Source organism: Petaurus breviceps, unplaced genomic scaffold (assembly GCF_028583685.1).
Source record: "Petaurus breviceps papuanus isolate PSGF00001 unplaced genomic scaffold, PetGlider_PUasm1.0 207, whole genome shotgun sequence".
Lineage (NCBI taxonomy): Eukaryota > Metazoa > Chordata > Mammalia > Diprotodontia > Petauridae > Petaurus > Petaurus breviceps.
In genome coordinates, this window is record NW_027185850.1 from 29,854,651 (window position 1) to 29,875,927 (window position 21,277).

The window sequence follows — 21,277 nt, forward strand, 5'->3', positions numbered from 1 at the left end:
GGAGGTGATTGTTAGACTCTTTCAATTTATTTATTCATTCTTAGGTTATACATGTGCAATCATGTTAAACATATTTCCACATTAGTCACATTGTGAAAGAAACAGAACAAAAGGGAAAAACCACAACCCCCCCCCCCCCAGAAACAAACAAAAAAAGTGAAAATAGTATGCTTTGATCTGTGTTCAGATTCCATAATTCTTTCTCTGGATGTGGATAGTATTTTCATAATTTTGATTTATTTTTAAAATTGAATTTTATTTTATTTGCATTTCTCTATTCTCTCTCCCACATCTTCTCCTGAAAAACAGCAAGAAAAACAAAACAAAGCAAAAAAATATTTGTAGTTAGGGAGAACGAATTCTTGATTCTTGGCATAATAGATAGAGTACTGAGTCAGGAAGACCTGAGTTCAGATGTGTCCTTATACTCTAGTTGTGTGACCCTGGGCAAGTCATTTAAACATCTGTTTGAATCAGTTTCCTCATTTGTAAAATGGGGACAGTAATAGCACCTGCCTTCCATAGTTGTTGTGAGGATCAAATGAGGTAATAAGATTTCTTGAAACATAATGTTTAGGCCCTTTCATTTTTTTTTTTTTTTTTGTGGGGGACGTGGTTTATAGCTTTCAGGTAGTCCAATGATTCTTAAATTTTTTTTTCTCCTTGATCTGTTTTCCAGGTGGTGGTTTTTTTTTTTCCCTATGAGCTGTCCTACATTTTCTTATATATTTTTTTCACTCTTTTTACTTTGTTTAAATATATCTTGTCTCATTGGCTTCTCTTTGGTCCATTCTAATTTTCAGGGAGTTTGATATTTGGGCAAGGTTTTGTACCTCTTGTGCCAAGTTATTTCCCTTTGCAATTCTTTCTTTCATAACTCTAATTTTCTTTCCATTTTTTTCTTCTAGCATTTATTTAATTCATATAGCAAAATTTAAAAACTTAAAAAAACAAAATCTCTCAACTCATCTCTTTTAGGAATTTTAGTTAAATGTGTGTCCTGGCTGGGTTTTTCTTTGAGGCTTTGCTTGTAAATGTTTTTGAGTCATTCTCTTCTTCTAAGTTTGTGTCTTGAGTGCTTTTGTCGGCATGATAGTTTCTGTTTTTTATGATGGGATTCTTTTTTGTTGTTGTTCCTGTTTGATCATTCTTCCAGCTTGCTTTCTGTTTTTTGGCCTGATATTAGGGCTAGTCTCTGTTTTTCCCTCTATTTCTGGAGGAAAGGTCTAGGCTGGTATTGTGCTGCTTTCTTAAAGTATTAAGTATTATGTTATTCCAGGATCTCAGAGACAGGCTGGGTACTTGCAAGCTTTCAGTGCTCCCCAAGCGATCTGATCCAGGGAAAAATCTGATCACTGCCCTCCTAGTCTGAGCTCTGCAATCTCCTGACCTGAGATTGGATTTGAACACCATTAGACTGCTGCTGGACTCAGCTCCTATCAGAGCTGGCAGAACTTCAGATTCACTTTGGTCTGGGATTCCTGCCCTGGTTATTCTTTGAAGTCTTCAGACTAATCTAGAAGCTGGAGCTGAGACTCTTCTCTGTTCCTGGGGTCTGAGCTACTTACCTTTTCTCAGTCCATCTTAGATTTCTGACCTGGAACTAGGTAGTAGGTGACAAAGCTACCCATTGGCACCTGTTCCTGCATCCTGCACTTGGTGCCCCAGTAGGCACCTCTCTTTCCCTGTGCATGGCTCCTGGCCAGACTTTGTTCCCAGTTTCTGCCTACCTTTCTGTCTGCCCTCCTGTGTGGACCTGAACTAGAAAAGCTGCCCACTGTGCCTTTTTTCTTAGATTTCTCCATTTGGATTTGGTCTGGTGTATTTTTCAGATGTGTTTGGAAGAGTTTGCTGGGGAAGGTGTGGAGTTGGGGGAGGGTTGGGAGGCAGACTTACTATACTTCTTATGCTACTTCACCATCTTGGCTTTGCCCCAATCTCTATCAATGTTCTTGTTAAACTGTGTTGCCCAGAACTGAACACAATGTTCCAGATGAAGTATGACAAAGGCCATCACTGGGTGATTATTACCTCTTCCCAGGAGCTATGCTTCTCCTAATGCAGCCCAAGATGGCTGCTACATCATGCCCCTGACTCTTTTTTGAGCTTACAGTCCACCAGCATTCTGAGATTCTTTTCAGAATACCTGCTCCCTATCATCTTCCCGTCTTATATTTTTGGAGTTTATTTTTTTGTTCCCAAGTGTAAGACTTAACACTTGTGCCTAATGAATTTCATCTTAACAGGTTCAGCCCAGGACCCTAGGCAGGAAGGAGTCTTGGGCTCCTGATTCTGTCATCCAGTGTGCTAGCTCTTCCATCTAGATTTAGATCATTTCCACATTTGATGAGCGTGCCGTGTATGCCTTTATCCAAGTCACTGATAAAAATGTCAGACAGGAGAGGGCCAAGTATGGATCCTTGGGATGTTCCACTGGAGAGTCTTGCCACATTGAACTGTTGAAACCCTCTGAGTTCAGACATCCAGCCAGTTCTAAATTCATCTGACTGTATTATCATGCAATCCGTCTCTTTTCATCTGTCTTCTCCACAAGAATAGTCATCTGAGATAGTTTATCAAGAGCTTTGCCAAAATCTAGTTGAGCTATATCCACAGCATTCTGCTCATCCACTAATTGAGTTAAAAATTTCTTGATGACACCTGCTGGCTCTTTGTCATGACTATTTCCCTTTCTAGATATCTGACAACCACCTCTTTAGAGGTCCTTTTTAGATTTTTCCCAGTAATTCCCTTGAAGGTCACTGGCCTTAGCTTACAGACTTCCCATTTTTGAAAATCAGAACATCTGCCCTTCTCCTATCCTGTGACACTGCTCCTCTTCTCCATGGTCTCTCACACATTCTGTACAGGGGCTCTTCAGTCCCAGCCGCTCATTCTGTCACGTTCTGAGGCTGGGAGCTCACTTGCTTCCTCAAGGGTAGCCAGGTTTTCTCTTCCTATCTCTTTATTTAGCTTGAGTATCAACTCCCTGGAAGTCATTTTTGTTTCATTCTTTCAAGCATAAAGGTGGAGTGTTCTTCTGCAGAGAAAACTTTTAGACAGAATACATATTGAGCAGCTCTGCTTTCCCTCTGTTGCCAGGACATTCAAGGACAGCGAAAGTCATCTTCCTGCTTTGGTTGGTTTGTTCTCCTTAGCTTCCCTTGCCAGCTACCGCTCAGACTGAGCTCAAGCATTCTTGACACTCTTTAAGGAGATGGGGCCAGCCTCTTCTATTCAGCCCTTGTTACCTGGCCTTGCTTCTGTCTTCTCTACATTTCTTTTTAAAAATCTACATTGGTTGGTGAATTCCCTATGAATTGACATTGGTCTCCCCAGATAAATTCCATTATTCTTCTTCATTGAAATTGTTTCCCTTTATGTCTTCAGGATTCTATCTCATCAGCTCCCATGGATCCAACTATGATCTCCATGGAGATGATGCTGATGTCAACATAGCTCAGCCCTCATCTTTCCCTTGAGATCCAGCTGCTTTCTTAATAGTGTTCTGAAAGTATCAGATTTAATCCATATCTGCAAACCATCTCTCCTTCTAAGTTCCCCATTTCTGTCAGGTGCAGAAATCCTCTATCACCTCTAGTCATTCTTTACTCTTAATTTTCCCTCTCTCCTGGCACCCCCTCCCCCAAATCAGTTCCTCAATCTTGTTGATATCACTTCTACATCTCTCATCTTTCCCTTTCTCTTTACATCTATCACAACTACTGTAGTTCAGACGAACCATGGCCCATATCACTTCTCATTTGCATCACTATAATACTCTTAATTGATTTCTTGCTGCCAGTTTCTCCTCTCTCCAACATGTCTACTGTATAGTTAATAATATTGATAATCCTAAAATACAATCCAGACTGTGCCACTCTTGCTCAAGAAGCTTTAGTGATTCCCATTGTCTTTATGTTAAAACATAAACTTTGTTTATACTTCCCTAAAATATCAGCTTATTCTAAACCTCCCTACTTAACTCACTATCCCCCTTACCACAGCAGTTCTTCCAAAACTTCTCATCCCTCCTTAAATCTCCTATGACTTTCTTTCCTTTTGCCTTCTCATGCTGAGAACCTTCCCTCATGGCTATTCACCAAGGGCTCTCTGTTCTCTCTCTTTCATCTCACATGCCTAGATACCTTCTGCCACCTCTTCTGTCATCTCTGTTTCACATGAAGAGGTGGCCCTCCTTGCCAAGCCTAACTCATCTGTATGCACAAGTGATCTCTGTCTTTTCCAACCAATTTCCTCTCTATCAGCCCAGATTTCTCACTTACCTTCAGTCTTTCCCTGTCCACTGGTGGCTTCCCTTTTACCTACAAACATATTCATGTTTTCCCCAATCTCAAAAAATACTCATGATTCATCCAGACCCACTGTCTATCAACCCATAGCTCATACCTTTTGTGGCTAAACTTGGGAAGGCTGTGTAAATAGGTGATTCTGCTTCTTTTCCTCTCATCTTCTTAACTCTACAGTATGTCTTCTGACCTTATAATTCAGCTAAATTTTCCTTTCCAAAGTCACTGTTGATCTCTTAATTGCCAAATCTAATTGCCTTTTCTCAGTCTTCATCCTTTTTTTTACCTCTCCTGGAGTCTTTGACACTGCCTATCACCCTCTTGATGTTCTCCTTTCTAGGTTTTCAGCACGTTGCTGTCTTCTGGTTCTCCTCCCTATCAGACTGCTCCTCAGTCTCTGTCTGTTGCTGGATCTTTATCCAGATCAGGCTCTGCCCTGTGCTCTTCTCTCTTCTCCCTTTATACTATTTCACTTGGCGATTTCAACTGTTCCCATGAATTCAGTTTTCATCTTCATGCTGATGATTCTCAAATCTGCTCATTTAGCCCTGACCTCTCTGCTAACCTCTAGGCCTGCTGCCTATTGGACATCTTGAACTGGATAGACATAGACATTCTCACTTTCATTCAACATGTCTGAAACTGAAATCATTATTTTTCTTTAATAAACCTTACTTTCTAACCTTCTGTATTATTGTTAAAGGTACTGCCACCCTTCCAGTCATTCTACCTTCCAGCCTAGGTGTCATCCCAGCTTCTCACTCTCTCACCCTTCTATCCAAATCTGTTTCCATGTTCTGATTTTAGTTTCACGTCTTTCAGATATGTCCCCTTCCCTCCTCTGACGCTTCCACCACCTTGGTACAGGCCCCCATCACCTCACACATGGACTACTGCACTAGCTGCTGGGGGGTCTGCCTGCCTCTAGTCTCTCCCAACTAGCCAAATTGGTCTATTTGCTGTTACTTGATATTTGCTGATATCCTGTACCTGATGCTCCATTTCTTACCTTTGTGACTTGGAGTGATACATAAAATGCTCTCCTTTCTCACTTCTACCTCTTGGAACTCTTAGCTCCATTCAAGGTTCACTTTAGGTCCTACCTCCAAGAAATCGTCACTCATTCCCCCAGTTTTTGATTAGTGGCTCCTGACCCCCCAGATCATCCTATTTTGAACATATCAAAAAGGAAGTGTAAGTTCCTTGAAGATAGGAACTGTCTTACTTCTGTCACTTTTGTATCTCCAGTGTCCATCATAGTGAAAAACAGGAAATTTTTAATAAATCTTTGCTTTGATGATATTCAGGTCTTTCTACAGTCAGGATAGCAGTGAGGTCAGGAGACCTAGAGGTTGTGAGCTCCTTGAGGGCAGAGACTGCCTTTTGCCTTTGTTTGTATCCTTAGCACTTGGCACAGTGCTTGGCACATAATAGGTGCTTAATAAATATTTACTGATTGATATCTTTTGTTTTTACATTGCCTAGATTTCCTCTGGTATCTCTTCTCCCCTTTCCTCCTAGGGAACCATTCCTTATATATAACAAATTATTTTTCTACAAAAAGAGGAAGGTAAGAAAAAAAATCAGCAAAACCTATCAGTACATTGAAAAAATCTGGCATTATATGCAATGCACCACACCTGTGGACCCTATATCTTTGCAAAGGGGTTGGGGTAGTTGTCTTCTCTTATCTCTTTGGTACCATGCTTGTTCTTTGTGATTTCACAATAGGCCAGAAGACTTTTAGGATGGGTGGGGAACTTGTGACCTCCTAAGTCCTCAGGTGCGGCCTTTTGACTGAGTCCAAATTTTACAGAACAAATCCTTTTATTAAGGGGATTTGTTCTGTGAAGTTTGGATTCAGTCAGAAGGCCGCACCTGAGGACCTAGAGGGCACGTGTGGCCTCGAAGCCACAGGTTCAGTACCCCTGATCTATGTATGCTGTAATGATTCTTCTCCAGCCCTTGGAGCAGGACTTTGGAGGCTGCATGAGCTCAAAAATAGGAAACTTGTTTCAGAGAGCCTGACCCAGTTTTAAGAATCAGATGTTGATAAATCTGGAGCTAAGATATACCATTGGGTATATGTGGGGAAAATTTCAGAGGGAATGACACCTTCTCTGGCTCGAATGAAAAGTGAAGCTTAGCCTCTGACAGTAGGATGGCAAACTCAACAGCACAGCAGTATTCCTTCTGTCTTTAATTAGGCACTCATCCTGAAATGCATCTGATGGACACACTTGCAGCTTTGATTCCTAGAAACAATGCTTGCTGAGCAAACCTAACTACCGTGTGAACCCACGTGATTGGTCTGGGCAACCCAAAGTTCCCTTTTCAACATCCGTATGGGAATCCTGAAGGAAGTCTTCAGGGCTATAGGACCCCAGACACAGGCAGATGAACGAATCCTTCTTGACTTTTGGATGAGTTCACTTCCTTACTCCTAAGCATGTGGGAACTACTGTAGAAATAGCAGATGAAGGTGACAGTGGGAAGATTCCATGTTCTGGTTTTCACTCCTAGCTCAGAGAGCTTAAAGACTATTTGGCTTTTAGAGAGTTTTTGCTCTCTTTCTGAGCCCTTTTCAGGGAATCCTGGTGAGTGTGCTTGGCTGGAGATCATGAAGATTATAGAATCTTGCCAGTTTTGAGTAATTTCCTTCTGGCCAGTGTATTTTATCGCTCTGGGCTTGACACAGCTGTCCCTGGTACTGTGTGTGATTTGTTTGTCAGAGAAAATTGAAGGGGATGAGGGACAATGGATTTTTGAATGGTAGTGAATAATGTTAAAGAACAGTTGGCATATCTTTTGTGCTGAAGCTTTTAGCACATCTTTCACATTAATGCCTGGGGTTCACATCTGCCAGAGGTGAGTGAGGGAAGGCTGCCAGTTTTTAGCCTAAGTGGAAATTTGTTGCTTTTCCAGAATTGATTTCCTGGCTTCAGGAGAGTGAGTGGTGCAGACATTGGAGAGTAGTCGAGGCTTCTTTAGCCAGTTAGTGTAATAGGTGAAAATAATTCACATTTTGTTTGGAAAATATTTTTCTGAAAGAAAAACAAGAGACCTTAGGGCAGTAAACCTTCGGCACAGGGTGGAGGGCAGTTTTTTTTTTTTTTTTCTGGAGCTATTTTAAATTGAGAGCCTGTCAACACTGGCAGGCCTAAAAAGTGAATGGATTTCATCTGACAACCATTTGAGAAACAAAGTCCTATTATCCCCAAATCAAGAACCAGTATGATTCTGGGCATAGGACATTTAACACCTCTCTCTACTAGTTGGAAAGCAACTTTTTTTTTATTGGTACTTTAAAATTTTCTTTCAGTTTCTCTCATCCCCTATTTGAGCTCCTCATTTTAAAAAAAGTTTTTCTTTTATTGGGAAAATAAATTAACTTTAATATCAATCAGGACCAGCTCAGGGATAGCCAACTAGTCTACACTGGTAGCAGAAGAAAAACCTGTTTTGTGAAGGAAACTTCCTTTTTGAGCTTCCCAATTTATTAACCAGTGAAGTTGTAAACAAATCACTTGGAAGAAATGTGTTATAACTTTGTATACCACATAGTTGTTTGGCCCTCTGAAACCTCTCAAAAACTAAATTCTTTTGCTAAGAACAAGACTGATGGCTCCTTGTCATTAGTCTGGTGAAGTCTGGATCTGTTTTTCCTAAAATGGAGTAATCTTCCTACTCAGGGTACTTAACCAGCTTTCAAACCTTCTTCCTAGTCATCCTCAGCCTTGCTCTGTCCCCCTCCCTCCAATATCCCAGTGATGGGCAGCTGCTCCCAAATCCACTTGCTGATGTCTCTTGTACCTGTCTCCTTTCTCTCCATTCACAAGGCCATCACCCTAGTTCTTCCCTATCATCTTTAGCTTGGACTATCAAAATTCATATTCCTTTAGACAGAGCACCTGCAGGTAAGGGTATGATTCCCTATGTGAACAGAGGGAGAGGAAGAAGGGAAGGAAGGAAGAAAATAAGGAAAGAAGGAAGGAAGCAAGCAAGCAAGCAGCATTGCCCAGCTGAAACTGGCCCATCAGCTCTCCAATGGGGCAGCTACTCCTCCTCACAGATTGTTGGGCTAGATTTCTTTTTTTAAGGACCATGTTTTAAACCCAAAGCTCTCTGGCTCTCTCTGTGTGGCCAACAGTATGTTCCAGCCCAAGCCTCACTCGGTCATTGTTTGGGTTTTGATGACTCAGAGTGAGTGTAAATAGCAATTGTTTCTCTTTTGACCAGAAACACTGAGGGTCTTCCCCCTTCCCCCTCCTTGATTTTTTTCCCCTAGATAAAAGAGGCCATTTTTGGGGGGCTTCATTTCTTACCTAGCCTTAATCACTGAATGGGCCATTGCCTCAGACAAGCAGATGGGGAAAGACTTTAACCTAAAAAGACCAAGGTCCTCCATTGCACCCATGGCCATCTCTAGTCATCCTGATCTGTATCTTGCCACTGGACCCAGATGGTTGCAGAGGACAGATGGAGGCTGGTGACTTTGCACAGGCTTCCCTCGCTTAAATCCAGTTCATTTACAAATTATGACATCACCTTCCTGATGTCATTGGTTCTCTTCAATAATGAAGGACAACCGGGGGCAGCTAGGTGGCACAGTGAGTAGAGCACCAGCCCTGGAGTCAGGAGTACCTGAGTTCAAATCTGGCCTCAGACATATAACACAAAAACTAGCTGTGTGACCTTGGGCAAGTCACTTAACCCCAATTGCCCTCCAAGAAAATAAAAGAAATTGCTTAGTCTTGGGGTGGCCAGGTGGCACAGTGAGTAAGAGTGCCAGCCCTGGAGTCAGGAGACCTGGGATCGGTTCCGGCCTCAGATACTTAGCACCCACACAAAATAACTGGCTGTGTAACCTTCAGCAAGTTACTTAACTCCAATTGCTTAAAAAAAAAAAAAGAATGAAGGACAGCCAAAAGCAGCTTAAACTATAAATTAATGAAAAAAATGTTTATTGAATACTTCCTATGTGTCAGGTATTGAGGATACAAATAACAGCAAGCAGGACAGCCCCTGCACTCCAGGATTTTACATTTTAATGGAGAAGACAACACAGAAACTAGTGGGGCAGTGGCCTCCTCATTATTATCCCTGCCTCTCTGATTCATCCTCCACAAAGCTGCCAAAGTGGTTTCCTAAAGCTCAGGACTGACCATGTTCCTACCCTGTTCTCTAGGATAAAATATAAGGTCCTTTGTTTGTCGTTTAAAGCCTTTCACAACTTGGCTTCCCCTACCTTTTCAGGCTTACTATACATTATTAACCTTCATACATTCTGCAGTCTAGCCACACTGGCTTTCTTGGGTGTAACTTGAATATAACACTTCATTTCCTGTCCCTGTGCATTTGCCCTGGCTTTCCCCACAAACCTGACATTCATTCCACATCACCTCTGCCATTTAGAGTGCCTGGCTGCTTTTAAAGCTCGACCTAGCTATGCCTTTTCATGAAGCCTTTCCTGATCCTTCTCCCCACCCCCATGTACCATAGTAATTTTCCTACCTCCCACCCCCACAAATTATGTTATATTCATTTTTTTTTCATTTTGTATGTACTGTATTTACATTTGTACATTTGTTCCCAAGCCCGATCTTGCCCTTCCTCAGAGAGTGTTACCTCTCTGAGGACAGTGACTGTATTCTTTATTGTATCTGTATCCACAGTGCCTAGCACAGAGTAGGTACTTAAGTCCTTGTCAATTAATTGAGAAGCTAACTCATATAATCTATGGTGAGAAGCAGCATTGTGGATAGAGAATTGGCTTCAGACAGTAAGACCTGGGTTCAAGACCTACCTCTGATGATACTGGTTTTGTGGTCTTGGGCAAGGGACTTGACCTCTCAGTGGCCTAGGTTACTTGGGAAGTTGCACATCTCAAATGGTAAAGGGAAAAATCACAGGTCTAGCCACATCCCCCAACTGTAGTGCTACACTTTGAACAACGCATCTCAACTGCTTGTACCCAACTGCTCTTCAGATCTGGACCCTTGTAATCTTTCCCAGCTGTACTTTTTTTTTTTTTAAAGCAATCGGGGTTAAGTAACTTGCTCAAGGTTACACGGCCAGTTATTTCTGGGTGTGGTGCTGAGTATCTGAGCCCGGATTTGATCCAGGTCATCCCGACACTGGAGCCAGTGCTCTTACTTGCTGAGCCACCTGGCCGCCCCTTCAGCTGTATTTTTCTAATAGAGGTAGTGGTGGGGTAGAAATTCTTAGTATTCTTAGTTGTCATTGTTCAAAAAATACACATATCTTTGCAGGAGAGTTGGAACTACGTTAGGATCCAAAGCTAATGTTGGTGTAAATAGATTGGCAAAGTAATTCCAAAGCAAATGTGTTTTAAAATTTCAAACTTAAATCATATTTTTTAAAATTAAATTTTATTTAAAAAAATCTGCCTTCTCTCAACGCACCTTTCTTTTCCCCCTCAGTGAGGAAGCAAGAAAAACAAAAATATATATAGTCAAGCAAAACAGATTCCCACATTATCCATGTCCAAAAAAGTTGTCTCAATCTGCACTCTGAAACCATTACCTCTATATCAGGAGGTAGGTAGCATGTTTCATCTTGAGTCGATCACCAGTTGTCTTGATTTATGTCTAGCCACTGGACTTAAATGACTCTCAGGAGAGAGTGAGGCTAATGGTTTTGCCCAGCTCTGCCTCACTTAAATCCAGTCCACTTGAAAGTCAAGACATCTGGTCCTCTCCAAGTATAAAGGATGAACAGCAACCCTGTTTCATCATGAGGCCTGTGACATAGTGGTTAGTTGGTTCTTAAGACTTTCGAACTTGTTTGTCTTTACAATATTGCTGTCATTGTTTAAATTATTTACTTGGTTCTACTCACTTCATTCTGCATCAGTTCTTATAGATTTTCCCAGGTTTTTCTGAAACCATTTCTTTCATCATTTCATTTTTTTTATTCAGTTTTATTTTATTTTTAGTTCCAGGTTTTCTCTCTCCTCTCATCCCTTCTGCCACTCACTGAGAAGGCAAAAAAAATACAAAACCCATTATAAATATGAAGTCATATAAAATCCATTTTTCCATTAGCTCTGTTATGGGGGGAAAACAAGAAAAAGAAAGAAAAATGCACTTCAGTCTATACTCAGTGCATCATTTCTCTATCTGGAGGTTTATAGCTTTTTTTCATTATGAGATCTTTGAAACTGTGGTGGCTCATTCTGTTGATCAGAGTTACTAAGTATTTCACAGTGGATTGTTTTTACAATATTGCTGCTACTATGTACAGTGTTTTCCTTAGTTTTGCTCACTTTGTTTCGATCATATAAGTCTCTCCAGGTTTTTGTGAGACCATCCCCTTCATCATTTCTTATAGAACAGTAGTATTCTATCACATTCATATATCATAACTTATTCAATCATTCCCCAGTTGATAGACATCCTCTCAGTTTCCAGTTCTTTGCCACCTCCATTATTTCTTATAGCAAAATATTATTCCATCATAGTCATATATCATAACTTGTTCAGCTATTCCCTGATAGATGGATACCTCTTCAATTCCCAATTGTTTGCCACCACAAACAGAACTGGTATAAACATTTTTGTATATGTGGGCCCTTTTCCTCTTTCTTTGATCTCTTTGAGGTATAAGCCTAGTAGTGGTATCATTGGGTCAAAGGGTATGAATAGTTGTTTTAAATTAAATATTTATTTTCAATTCCAAATTCTCTCTCTCTGTCATCCTCATTGAGGAAGCAAGAAAACAAAACCTGTTATAAATTTTACAAATATGTATATATTTATATGTATATTTCTACTTTATTCCTGTCCAAAAAAATGTACTTCAATCTACACTGTGAGTCCCTCTCCTTTCTCTGGAGGTGGGTAGTTTGTTTCATTTTGAGTACTTGGGAATTGTAGCTGATCATTGTATTGATCAGAATTCCTAAGTCTTTCAAACTTATTTTTTTTTTCTATATTGTTGTTACTGTATAAATTGTTCTCATTTGTCTTACTTCATTTGGTATCTTTTCATGTAGCTCTTGCCAGATTTTTTTGAAACTATCTACTTTATCATTTCTTATAGCACAATAGTATTTCATCACATTCACAATTTGTTCAGCCATTCCTGTTGATGGTGTCCCCTCAGTTTTCATTTTATCACAAAAAGAGCTGTGATAGATATTTTTGTACATATGTGTTCTTTTCCTCTTTCTTTGGGTATAGACCTAGTAGAAGTATTGGTAGGTCAAAAGGTATGCACAGCTTATTAGCTTTGTGGATATTGCTATAACATACTTCTAGAAAGACCAGTTAGTTCATAGTTCCACATCAGTGTGCGTCAGTGTGCTTGTTTTCCCATGACTCCTGCAGCATTTGTCCTTTTCATTTTTTTTTAAAGCAATTGGGGTTAAGTAACTTGCCCAACTTTACGGCCAGTTATTTTGTGTGGGTGTTAAGTATCTGAGGCTGGAACTGATCCCGGATCCTCCTGACTCCGGGCCGGCGCTCTTACTCACTGTACCACCTAGCCGCCCCTCCTTTTTTTTTTTTTGTAAAACATAGTCTGATAGGTATGAGGTGGTCCCTTAGAGTTATCTTAATTTTCATTTCTTAAATTAAGAGTTATTTAGAGCACTTTTTAATATGGCTATTGATAACTTAGATTTCTTTCTCTGAAAACTGCCTGTTTATATCCTTTGACTATCTATCAATTGGGAAATGACTCTTATAATTATAAATTTGACTCAGTTCCCTTAGAAATGAGACTTTTATTAGAGAAACTTGATGCAAAGATTTTTTTTTCCTGTTTCCTGCTTCTCTTAATTTTATATGCATTGGTTTTATTTGTGCAAAAACTTTTAAATTTTATGTAATCATAATTATCCATTTAGCCTTCTGTGCACCTCTCTGTCTCTTGTTTGGTCATGAACTTTTCTTTCATGACTTATTGAATTCATTTTTCTAAGATAGAGTTACTTAAGTACTTTGTTACTTGTTCTGTTAATCTGGGGAATTTATATTTTTGTAAATATTCATTTATTTCATTTGTTTTATTTGCATGTACTTTGGCAAAATAGCCTCTAATAATTGCTTTTAGTTTTTTTCCACTTGTGAATCTCCTTTAAAATTTTTGATACTGATAATTTGATATTCTTTCTTTTTTAAATTAAGTTAGCTAATGGTTTATCTCTTTTTTTATTTATTTACTATTCTCCAGAGGTCTAAAATACCAAATTAAAAAAATTTTCTTTTTTATTTATTTTTTTAGTTAGATTTTATAGGTCTGAGGGTTAAATTGAGGCTCCCCTATTATGATTTAATTATCTATTTCTCCCTGTAACTCATTTAATTTTTTCCTTTAAGAATTTAGATGCTTATGCCATTTAGTGCCTGCTGTATCTTTTAATTAGGTCCAATTTTTCCATTGCTTTGTTGAAAATCGGGATTGCTACCCCTACCTTTTTTTTTTACTTAAGTTAAAACATAATAGATTCTTCTACAGTCCCTTATTTTAAATCTATATTATTCTGTTTCAAGTGTATTTCTTGTAAAAGACCAAGTGTTGGATTTGGGTTCTAATCCATTCTGCTTTCCTCTTATATTTTATGGGTTAGTTCATCCCATTCATGTTCATAATTATGATAGCTAACCATGTATTTCCCCCAATCCTATTTTCTTATACTTTCATTCTTTTTTGTAAAGGGAACTTCCCCTTTACAAGTTTTGTTTTCTCCTAACTAATCCCTCCATTATCCTACTTTCCCTAACATCTTCCCCTTTATCTTTACCCCTTTCCAATCTTATTTCCCTTTTGGGTAAAATGTATTTCTATACCCAACTCTGTATGTGTGTATGTATATTCATTCCTCCTTTGACTAGTTCAAATGGGAGTCAGGTTCAAGTTTGATACTCTGCCTCCTGCCCCCTTCTTCCTTCTGATTACATAGTTTTCTACTTATATCACACACATATGTATGTATGTATATATATATACATACCCTGTTTTAAAGATTTTTTTCTTGGATTTCTCAATCAGAATTTGGTTTCGTGTGTTTTCTAGATTATCATGAAGGTTTGGCAGAGGAGCTGGACTGTATTTCTTTTTGCTATTCTGTTGGTTATACACATGGAACAAATTGCCTCCCAGATTGTCTGGACTAGTTCATAGCTCCAGTAATATTAATACATTAATGTACCTATTTTGACACAGAATCTCCAGTATTTTCCATTTTCTTTTCTTCTTTATTTTTTGGCCAACTTTGCCCATGTGATGGGTATGAGGTAGAAACTCTTAGAGTTTTAAAAATTTCTGTTTCTTTGTTGAAGATTTGGAGCATTTTTTTCCTATTAGCATATTTTCATTCACATTTCAGATTTCTTCCTCTGAAAATTGTCTTCCCATTTCCCATGATCATTTATCAGTTGAGCAATGATATATTTGTTTAAGAAGCTGTTAAAATCAATGGATTTTAATTTGAATGTGGTATATTCACAGAGTGGTTTGAGATTCTGCTTAGGCACTTAGCTTTGCTACTACCCATGGCTAATTAAAACAAGTCTGAATCAGCCATTTGAAGCTTTGTTAAAGCATTTGAAGAGGTTTGTTGTAGCTTAGACTTAGAGATGGAACAGATTGCAATTGTGTTGTAGTCCAGTCTTTTCATTTTCCGATGAGGAAACTGATATCCAGAGATGAAGTGACTTGCCCTGCTATTTAGGTAGGAAGGTTATCATAAAGTTTACTGGCCAAGGAAATGGAAGGCCAATCTGAAGGCAGAAGGGCTTCCCTTCCATGATTTTACTAGTATTTTATTTTGGCACTTAAAAATCTGTTTATAAATGGAGTTTGACAAGATTCTTTTCTTGAAACTGGAGATGTCTAGGTAAAAAGGAGAAGCCCCGCCGTCCAGTAGGTTACATTCTACTGTAGGGACAGGATGGAACATGAATACAGATTTTTTTAAAAAATTGAGTTTGGAAGTGATAAGGGAATATAAAGGAAGGACCCAGATGAAGTGGTCTAAATATTAGGAAAACAATGGACAACATGTGTATAGCCTGGAACTTTATATTAGTGTTACATGAAAAGATTTAAATCTCATAAGCTTTTCCTAACATTTTAAAAAAATCTTTTTTTTCTAATTTTCTAATTACATGTAAGAATAATTAAAAATTTTTTTTAAAAATATTTTTGAGTTCCAAATTATCTCACTCCTCTCTTCCCTCCCCTCTCCTGAGAAGGCAAGCATTTTGATATAGATTATATATGTGCAGTTAGGCAAAACATCTTTCTGTATTAATCAGATTGTGAAAGAAAATACAGATACTCCCCTCCCCCCCAAAAAAACCCACCAAGAAAAATAAAGTAAAAAAAAAGTATGCTTCAACTTGCCTTCAGACTCCATCAATTTTTTCTCTGGAGGTAGATAGCATATTTCATCATGAGTCCTTTGGAATTGTCTTAGATTATTATCTTGCTGAGAAAAACTATCATTTCAGTTGATCATTATATAGTATTGTTACTTTGTACAATGTTTTCTTGGTTTTGCTCATTTCCCTTTGCAGTGGGTTTGTGTAAGTCTTTCTAGTTTTTTTTTTGAAAGCATCCTGCTTGTCAGTTTTTTTTTTTTAAAGCAATTGGGGTTAAGTAACTTGCTCAAGGTTACACAGCCAGGTGTTTCTGGGTGGGTACTAAGTGTCTGAGCTTGGATTGCTCGGATTCGATCCCAGGTCATCCCGACTCTGGGGCCAGTGCTCTTACTTGCTGTGCTACCTGGCCGCCCCTCAGCTTGTCATTTCTTATAGCACAATAGTATTCCATCACAATCATATACCACAACTTGTTCAGCCATTCCCTAGTTGATGGACATCCCCTCAATTTCCAATTCTTTGACACCAGAAAAAGAGCTGCTATAAATATTTTTGTCTATATGGGTCCTTTTCCTTTTTGTTTTTTAATCTTTTTGGGATAGAGACGTAGTAGTGATATTGTGGGATCAAAGGGTATACACAGATTTAATAGCCCTTTGGTCATAGTTCCAAATTGTGCTATACAGAATGGTTCATATTGGCTCATAATGGTTCAGATCATTATTCCGTTAAAATATATAATCAGTTCATTATTCCATTAATTGTGCAACAGTGCATTATTATCAATCTGGGCAATTTATATTTTTGTTTTTATTTTTTTTAAACTTATTTGTTTACTTTTAGTTTACAACATTCAGTTCCATGATCCCTTGAGTTTCACATTTTTCTCCCCCTCCCTCTCCTCCCCCCTCCCCTCCATGGAAGCATGTAATCAAATATAGGTTCTACAAATACCTTCAGATTAAACATCAGTCAAATTGTAAAGAAGGATTTTAACCAATGGAGTGGGCAATGAGAAAGAAGGGATAAAACAAAACACAAAAGAGAGAGAGCAAGTAATTTGCTTCAATCTGCATTTAGATTTTGTAGTTCTTTCTCTGGATGTGGATATCCCTTTCCATCATGAGTCTTTTGGAGTTGTCTTCTTCTTTTTTTTTTTTTTTGCTTTTTGGAGGGCAGTTGGGGTTAAGTGACTTGCCCAAGTTCACACGGCTAATTTTCATGTTAAGTGTCTGAGGTCACATTTGAACTCAGGTCCTCCTGACTCCAGGGCCAGCTCTCTCTTCACTGCGCCACCTAGCCACCCTGGAGTTGTCTTCTAACCTTGTATTGCTAAGAGGAGCCCAGTCTATCAAAGTTCGTCGTCGCAGATACGATGTGTTTGTAGGCAATTTATATTTTTGTAAAAAATCAGCCATTTTGCTTAGGTTGTCAGATTTATTGGCACATAATTGGGCAAAATAGCTCCTAATAATTGTTTTAATGTCTTCTTCATTGGTGGCGAATTAACTCATTTCATTTTTGATACTGGTAATTTGTGTATTTCTTTCTTTTTAAAATTAAATTAACCAGATAAAGCTAAAATAGACTTAATCAAAAGAGAAAAATAAGGAAACATGTGTCAGCAATATTATTCAATATTGTTTTAGGCCACTTAAAATAACTAGACAGTATAAAATACCTGAATGTATACCTGCCAAAACAGATAACTATAAAATACTTTTTACACAAATAAAGTCAGATCTAAATAATTGAAATAATATTTATTATTCTGTATAGGTAAAGCCAATATAATTTTTTAAAATGACAATTTTACCTAATATCTATTTATTCAGTGCCATACTAAGGAAATGACTAAAAATTATTTTACTAAGTTAGGAAAAATAACAACAAAGTTCATTTTAGAAGAACAAAAGGTCTGCAATTTCAAAGAAACCAGGGGGAAAAGATGTAAAGGAAGTAGATTCAGCAGTATCAGACTTTAAACTGTATTATAAGGTGAGAGCATTGTTGAAGTATAAAATGGATAATTTCCATTATTTTAAATTAAAATTTTTTCTGGTATAAATAAAACCAATGTAGCCAAGAATGAAAAGATTGCAGAAAATTGGGGAAAATTTCATAAATAGACATAGACGTAACTTTCACAGACTCTCAGATAGGATATAATTGAGTTGGAATATTGCCATGATGTAGGAAATGATGAGTTGTTTGATTTAGAAAAATGTAGAAAGACTTGAACATATGAAAGAAGATGCTATCCCACCTTCAGAGAAACAGAAATAGGAGGAAATAAGCATAGTACAGTTTTGCATATATGTGTATGAGTCTATGTTTATAGATATCTATGTATATATATGTATATATGAGTTTATTTGTAGCCTACTTTAGGGTGGGTAGGGGAGAAAGAGGGTAGGAAAATAAAGTAAAAAGAGAACAAAAGAACACCTACAAGGAAGCAAAGAAAAGCTGGGTAGCTTTGAAGACAGTGTATTTATTATATAGGTTTTCCTGAGATGGAAATTTATTATTTTATATTGAATCCTCGCTTATGTCCTGCTACATACATGACAGTGTTCTTTTTGTTCTTTTCTGATGTTATATTTAAGTTTAAAATGAATAGAAAAAGTTACCAAAAAATCAAATTAACCAATGCTTTATTTTATTGATTTTTCATAAAACCATCTCCTGATTTATTTACTACTAGTTCAGTGGTTTTCTTAATTTCAATTTTATTAATCTCTCCATTGATTTTTAGGTTTTCTAATTTGGTGTTTAATTAGGAATTCTTTGTTTTTTTTTCTAGTTTTTTAAAATTGCATGCCTAATTAATTCATCTGTTCTTTCTCTATTTTGTTGATGTAAGCACTTAGAGATAGAAATTTTCCCGAGTGCTGCTTTGTCTGCATCTTATGAATTTTGTCTGTGATACCTTTTAGCAAAATGTAATTTCCCTGATTATCTCTTTTAATTGGATATATTTTTGCTTTTGCTTTTTCTGAGATCATGATTGCTACCTTTGCTTTTTTTTTAAACTTCAGGTAAAGAAAGCATAATAGATTCTGCTCCAACTCCTCACCTTTACTCTATGTCTCTCTGCTTCAAGTATGTTTGTTGTAAATAGCATATTGTAGGATTCTGACTTTTAATCTGCTCTGCTATTTGCTTCTGTTTTATGTTGTTCTCAAGGAGCTCAAAACCTGATGAATTCATGTGTAAAAAGAAAATACTGTCCTTCCTCAGGTTATCTGACACTTTTAAAAACCTTTCTTCTGTACATTATGAAATACATAATGTGCTAGTATTAACTTTTCTGGGTTAAAAAAGGTAAATTTTATTAAATTAAAAAACATTAGATTTTAGATCTATTTGCATACTTCTGTTGAAGACTTACTTTGATGCCAAAGGAGTATGATCTGGGCTAGGTTCCAACAGCCTTTGGTATAGAGCTGGTGAAGAATTTATGCCTTCGGCTTGGGGAGCAGCCTTGCTAAGTAGAGAGTCCCACACCAGAAATTTAGCCACAGGGTGAAGCAGAGGAGGGGCAGAGAACAGGGGCTCTGATTTACAGTCGTGAAGGAATGCCCACACTTTGGGAGTCTTAGAGTCAGGGAGTATCATTTGTGAATGTGGCTTATGGGCCTGACCCAGCACCTCAACAATGCCGAATGGATGGAATAGCAGTTTTTTTTTTTTTTTTTGCCTTTTGGAGGGCAATTGGGGTTAAGTGACTTGCCCAAGGTCACAGGGTAGTTTTTGTGTTAAGTGTCTGAGGCTCGATTTGAACTCAGGTCCTCCTGACTCCAGGGCCAGTGCTCTATTCACTGTGCCACCTAGCTGCCCCTGAATGGATGGAAAAGGCTTTTGAAGTCTTTGGTTTAGCATCTTTGATTGGATCTTGGGTTATCTTGGTCTCCCTGTCTTGAGTCTCCCCCTGCTCCAATCCAACCTTTCCTTCATTGCCAGTGGGATTTTCCTGTAGTGGAGGGCTGACCATGTCTCCTTGTACTGAGTTTACTCAAAGGGCTTCCTACTCTCCCACTGAAGCTCAGATAGGAAGCCCTCTGCTCTGCCCCTCAGCCTGCTTCCCATGTAGTTTCTGAGACATTTTACACTTGACTCTCTTCCACTGACTTTATAATTCAACTCCTCTGACTTCCTGCCATTTTCTTGCACATGGCCCTCCCTCTCCTAGTTCTGTGCATTGGTACTGTCATTCTTCCATGGTTGGATTATTTTATCTCTTTGTCTCTGCCCCTTAGAATTCCTGGACTCCTTTAAAACTCATTTTAGATGCTCCCCTGTATAGGAGGCCTTGTCTGGTCTCTTCCTAACTCCTCTTCTCCCACTTGTACTTTCCCTTCTGAAATTACTTGATTATTTCCATGTTGTCTGCTTCATTAGAATGTGGTACCTGCTTGTAGCCCAGTGCTTAGCACATTGTCTGGCCCATAATAAATGCTAAATACATGCTTTTTGACTTACTCATTATATTTTGGGTCTATAAATAGTGCTAGTATATGTGAAAGTTAGAAATTCTCAAGTTTTGCCTTTATACCTAGAAGGGAGTTGGAGTCTGCAGTGCAATTTGTGTGCTTTGAGAGTTTAGGCTTTGGATAATATTTGATAGGACTGGTAAAATAGTTTTTTTCTTCTTTTATTTTAGTGTCAAACCAGAATAGAAAAACTCAACAAGAATTTAAGATGTGAAGAGTCCTTTCTTAAAAGAAGGAAAAAGTGATTGTTGGGACTATGGATCGGAGCAAGCGGAACTCCATTGCAGGATTTCCTCCCCGCTTAGAGCGTCTGGAAGAGTTAGAAGGGGGCAGTGGAGGAGATGGAAATGTGGCCCAGATGGGAAGAGTGTGGCCGTCTTCGTATCGCGCTCTTATAAGTGCCTTTTCTAGACTGACACGTTTAGATGACTTCACCAGGGAAAAGATTGGGTCTGGCTTCTTCTCGGAGGTGTTCAAGGTGAGTGAGCATCCATAACTTCATCTCAGAATGCATTCTGCTGAGCAGCATCAGTGCAAAAGTTTCCTTTGAAGACTTTCCCATTTGTTCTTAGTGATGGTGGGGGCTTTGATTAATGTAGCTACTTTAGGCTTCTGAGAAATAATTTAGGCACTCATTCTTAATGACATATGCCATTTATTTTTGGAAAGTGATGGGGACTAGAGAAAAGAGGCAAGAGGCAGAATTGAATATTTGACCTATTTTGCTTTTATAACTGCTGTTATGAGACATCCAGAATACTAGTGTGGGTAAGTTCTGACTGTGGATGGGATAGGCAGTGGAGAAATTTGGGATGAGTACAGGAACAGGAAATGGTCACTAAGAGCTTGTTGAATCCTCAGGTAGATGTGCTTGGGACGTATGGTATATTAGGACACATAATATATTAGACATATATTAGGACGTATGGTATATTAGGACATAAACATAGCAGTGTTTATGTGTACATACATACATAAGAGTGAAGCTGCTCCTTGTAGGAGGGAGAAAGGGGGGAAGAGGAAAGGGAGGGAAGAGACAGACAGAGAGATATACTTCAATATTGGCTCATTATTAAGTTGATAAGTCCAGGGCTGTTGTTACTGTGGTTCCCTTTTGTCC

General features: G+C 38.4%; 2 protein-coding genes and 1 pseudogene across 2 annotated transcripts in view; 1 reads left to right on the plus strand and 2 right to left on the minus strand.

The window, feature by feature from the left end:
* LOC138165038 (ATP synthase subunit ATP5MJ, mitochondrial pseudogene) overlaps positions 1-9,801 on the minus strand; it is a 48,766-nt pseudogene extending 38,965 nt beyond the window's left edge.
* LOC138165029 (nuclear autoantigenic sperm protein-like) overlaps positions 1-9,807 on the minus strand; it is a 570,370-nt gene extending 560,563 nt beyond the window's left edge. The window contains exon 1 of the mRNA XM_069093096.1: positions 9,798-9,807. The gene's annotated coding sequence lies outside the window, so the exon portion shown is untranslated. The remainder of the gene's footprint in view (positions 1-9,797) is intronic.
* LOC138165031 (dual specificity testis-specific protein kinase 2-like) overlaps positions 1-21,277 on the plus strand; it is a 147,326-nt gene that overhangs the window by 14,289 nt on the left and 111,760 nt on the right. The window contains exon 2 of the mRNA XM_069093103.1: positions 20,328-20,635. Within this exon, the coding sequence (XP_068949204.1) occupies positions 20,414-20,635 (222 nt within the window). The 5' untranslated portion in view covers positions 20,328-20,413. The remainder of the gene's footprint in view (positions 1-20,327; positions 20,636-21,277) is intronic.